At 63.7% G+C, this 4,411-nt stretch overlaps 1 protein-coding gene across 1 annotated transcript; it reads left to right on the top strand.

Annotated features, from left to right (window-relative positions):
• Positions 1-216: 216 nt before the first annotated feature.
• LOC120666686 (xyloglucan galactosyltransferase KATAMARI1 homolog) lies at positions 217-1,928 on the top strand. Its single transcript, XM_039946592.1, has 2 exons — positions 217-701; positions 818-1,928. Exons 1-2 carry the CDS (start codon positions 235-237, stop codon positions 1,905-1,907), a joined length of 1,557 nt encoding a protein of 518 aa, XP_039802526.1. The 5' UTR covers positions 217-234; the 3' UTR covers positions 1,908-1,928.
• Positions 1,929-4,411: the final 2,483 nt, after the last annotated feature.

The raw sequence follows: 4,411 nt of genomic DNA, 5'->3' as shown, positions 1-4,411 counted from the left end.
GTGCATTGCCCGAAGATCTTGCTCATGCATCACTGCTAATTGTAGCTACGAATCTTAATGGCCGGCTTATTACGTCCATGGTCAAAGGTAAAAAAAAAGATTGGATCATCACACAAAGCCCTAGCACACAGTAGGGGCTCTCTGTGCAAAATCTTAGCTCAAACATTAATCCTCCATTAGTCCCCCTACTAAACCCCAGGGCTAGCTGGGGACGGAGGCATCCATCTTCCAGCCATGGAAGCTCACTACCCCAAGTACCTCCTCTACTGCCTCCTCATCGCCGGCTCGTGGCTCATCTCCTGCCTCCTCCACCTCCAGTACTTGCACCTCTCCCTCTCCTCATCCATTGCCGCCCCCCGCCGCGCCGCGCTGGTCGTGCTCCCCGCCGCGCTGGACGCTAGCTTCTTCCCCGCCCCGGCCGTCGAGGCTGACGACAAGCTGTGGTCGGCGTCGTCGGTGGCGGCGTCGCCTTCGCCGTCATCGCCGCCGCCGCCGCTGTCGTGCGAGGGGCGGTACGTGTACATGCTCGACTTGCCGTCGCGGTTCGACATGCTCAGGGACTGCGTTGCCGGCTCGCCGTTGTTCGACGACATGTGGAGCTGGTGCGCGATCACCGTCAATGCCGGGCTCGGTCCCAAGGTTGTCCCCGCCGCCGGCAACGGCAGCGACGGTGACACCGGTATCATCCCCAGCACAGGATGGTAATAAGCTTCTTCAAGCACGCACGCACGTTGTGCTGATGCACATTGTCGTCGGTGATGGTTGTGATGACACGATGATGTGTGCACAAATACAAATTTAAATGTGTGTGTTGCAGGTACAGCACGGACCAGTACGCGCTGGAGGTGATCTTCCACCAGTGGATGCGGCGGTACGAGTGCCTCACCGACGACCCGGCGGCGGCGACGGCGGTGTACGTGCCCTACTACCCGGCGCTGGAGCTGCACCAGCACCTGTGCGGGTTCAACACGACGGCGCGCGACGGCCCGTCGGAGGCGTTCCTGCGGTGGCTGTCGTCGCAGCCGACGTGGGCGGCGCTCGGCGGGCGCGACCACTTCATGGTGGCCGCCAAGACGACGTGGATGTTCCGGCGCGAGCCCGGCGGGGGAGACGACGGGTGCGGCAACAACTTCCTGGGCCAGCCGGAGACCGGGAACATGACGGTGCTCACCTACGAGTCCAACATCTGGGCGCCGCGCGACATCGCCGTGCCGTACCCGAGCTACTTCCACCCGTCGTCGGCCGGCGAGGTGGCCGCGTGGCAGGCGCGCGCGCGGGCGGCGCCGCGGCCGTTCCTCTTCGCGTTCGCCGGCGCGCGGCGCCGCAAGGGGCAGTTGGCCATCCGCGACCGCGTCTTCGACGTGTGCGAGGCGGCGGCGCGCTGCGGGCTGGTGGACTGCAGCCACGGCCTGGAGGGCAGCATCACCTGCCGGACGCCGGCGAAGCTCGTCTCCCTCTTCACCTCGGCGCGCTTCTGCCTGCAGCCGCGCGGGGACTCGTTCATGCGGCGCTCGTCCATCGACAGCGTCATGGCCGGGTGCATCCCCGTCTTCTTCCACCGGGCCTCCACCCTCGCGGCGCAGTACCGGTGGCACGAGCCGGGGCCGCCGGGCAGGTACTACGTGCTGCTCAACTCCGACGACGTGCTGGAAGGGAGGGTGGACATCGAGGAGGAGCTGAGCAGGTACACCGACGAGGAGGTGGCCGCCATGAGGGAGGAGCTGATCAAGATGATGCCTAGGTTCCTGTACAGGGACCCGAGGGTGAGGTTCGAGGGGGAGATGAGGGACGCGTTCGACATCACCATGGACGGGGTGATGGACAGGATGAGGAGGATCAAGAACGGGGAGGATGTGACACTGAAGGGCGACGACAGTGATGAGGCTATGGGTGCCAATGATTCATGACATTTGCTCAAACTTGTTGTGTGTGTGTTCTTGTGATGCGTTATGTGCATTATGCTAGTTAATCGTATGCTAGTTAATCGTATAGTTGCAGTTTGATAAGAAGGCGATGGTAAGGTACCCTTTTACCTTCAATCGACGATCCGGCAGCCCATACATATAAGCTGTCCTTCTTCCTTCTTGTTCTCTGTATCTTCTTGTCAGTGTGTCAATGTGGCCGTCCGGCACACAATGTGCGAAGCACCCCGGGTCTCCTATCCCACCATTGATCCCCGGCAAAACCATTGCTGGTCACATCACCGCCACCTCGCCACGCCACGCTGGTTCAAGGACGGGTTCTCTCTACGGTGCGGTCAGACAGACCCACCACCGTCCCCGGCTTGCTCTACGGCGCGCTCAGCCCCGGTCTCGCCGGCATCCACCGCCCGGGGCTGCTCTGCTCCATGGCGCTGGCGTCTCCGTTGCGCTCTGGAGCGGGGCGCCGGGCACGCAGGAGTCTAGCGACGGATTGCAGAGGAAGCGGAGGCGGGTCGTGGGCTCGTGGCTGGAACGCGGCGGCGCTCTGGCGCTCCAGTCCATCTCCACGGTGACGCGCCGCCGTCCCTTCAATAAGAGCACGAAGCGCTCTATCTACACCGTTAGCACGAACGCGGCGGCGGCGGCGAGGCGAGTGGAGGCAGGCACGAAGCTGAGGCGGCGCGTGGACGGCCATCCGGGATCGGGGGTGGACGGTATTTCATTTACCGTCCACCCCTTTGGGCCACGGAAACCGTCCGATGAGATATGTGCGATCCAGATTTGGCGAAGTCGCGGTCTGACTTGGTCGTATGCGATCTCTGGTCGGGCGCATGGCGCCAGGATGGCGAGCGGCGGAGCTCGACAGCGGCCACGCTGCTCCAGGACGCCGCCAGTGCTGGCGCTGCGTCCTTGGGCAGACGCCGGGGCGGGGCATCGTCCATCGTCCTCTGCTCAATCGTCATCATCAACTGTGTCGTGGATGCCGGCATGCCGCGGCGTCCGGGGCCGCCATAGACCCCGAGGGGTTCTGCCTCTGCCTGGTGCAAGAGCGCGCTATTCAGAACGGGCTCCAGGGCTTCAACGTCGGCGACGTTGCTTGGGGGTGCTTCGCGCTCGGGAGAGCTTCATCGGCGTGGGTTGGCGTCCCTGTTGCGCTCTGGAACGGGGTGCTCCATGCTTGGAGGGATAGGGCCTCAAGATTCCGGCCGGGGCAGAGGCCGGGGGCAACGGCAACGGCGGTGGTCTGGCGTCTCTGATCTCGACTCAATCGAGAGTGAGCAGCGCCGAATCAGACGCTCGGCCGGGTCCCCCAAGCTCTAGCGGCCAGTAAAAAAACGCCGTGCGTCATCTCATCGGCAACGGCACCATAGCGACGGCCTACGGGGTCGGCGTTGTGCACGAACGCGTGGCACAGGACGGCGTCGGCGAGGTCACTGCCTGCGCCTCTAACTAATCCGGTGGCCGAAGCAACCGGGTCCGCCATGGACGTCGGAGGTATGCGGTGGGAACGCGGCGGCGCTCTGGCGAGCCCAGGCACGAAACGAGGTCGGGATCTGGGGTTGCGGCACAAGAACATGGGCGTCATGCCTTGCTCGCCCCTCGCAGTCCGCAGCCGCCTGCGCCATCAGTGGACTGAATTTTCAGTTGCAACCAATTGTGGCACGTCAGAGGAATAGTGAGCCGCAGCAAGCAGAGCTCGAGCCGCCGGAACAGCATGCGTGCGTGCGGAGGTCTGGTCTAGAGCTTAAGCTTCGGCACTGACATGGGCGCCATGCCTTCGTCCTCGCCTCTCGCAGTCGCTGCACCAACTGCACGAATCGGTCCACGTTGCCTCGGATGGCGCAGCGCCATGGATGCCGGCTGCCGGGAGCAAGGATACAGAGGCGGGTAGCGGCGGGAACGCGGCGGCGGCGAGCGCGGGAGGAGGCACGAAGCTGAGGCAGCGCTCGTGGGCGGCCATCTGGGGTCGGGGGTGGACGGTATTTCATTTACCGTCCACCCCTTGGGTTCTGTAGGCCGTTCGATCCAACACGTGCGGCCTGGATTCGAGAAGGTCACGGTCTGACTTTCGTTTCCGGCCTCGGGAGCCGGAGGTTGGACGCATCGCGCCACGATGGCGAGCGGCAGAGCTCGACGGCGGCCACGCTGCTCGAGGACGCCGGCAGTCCCGCCGCCGCGTCCTTCGACAGACACTCGGCCGGGTCAACGCCGACGATAGCCGACGCAACACTCAAGCACCTACTCACCTGCATGATGATCCTCTGCCTTGCGCCCCTGCGCCGTGGATGCCGCGGCATCCGATGCCGCCATAAATAGCGAGCTCGCCTGGTTTCCAAGGTCATCCTCGACACCAAGAGGCCATGCCTGGACCAGGAACGCCCTCCTCAAGCTGAAGCATGCCCAGTGGTGAGCGACAGCACAGCTTCAAGTAGTTTTGCAAATCGATTCCGGAGTCCGGACAGGCTTCAATCGTTTCAGAATGAGTAATG

The sequence above is a fragment of the Panicum virgatum genome, chromosome 3N, assembly GCF_016808335.1.
Source record: "Panicum virgatum strain AP13 chromosome 3N, P.virgatum_v5, whole genome shotgun sequence".
NCBI lineage: Eukaryota > Viridiplantae > Streptophyta > Magnoliopsida > Poales > Poaceae > Panicum > Panicum virgatum.
The sequence above is the reverse complement of the archived record's forward strand: the minus strand, read 5'-3'. Positions and strand labels throughout refer to the sequence as shown.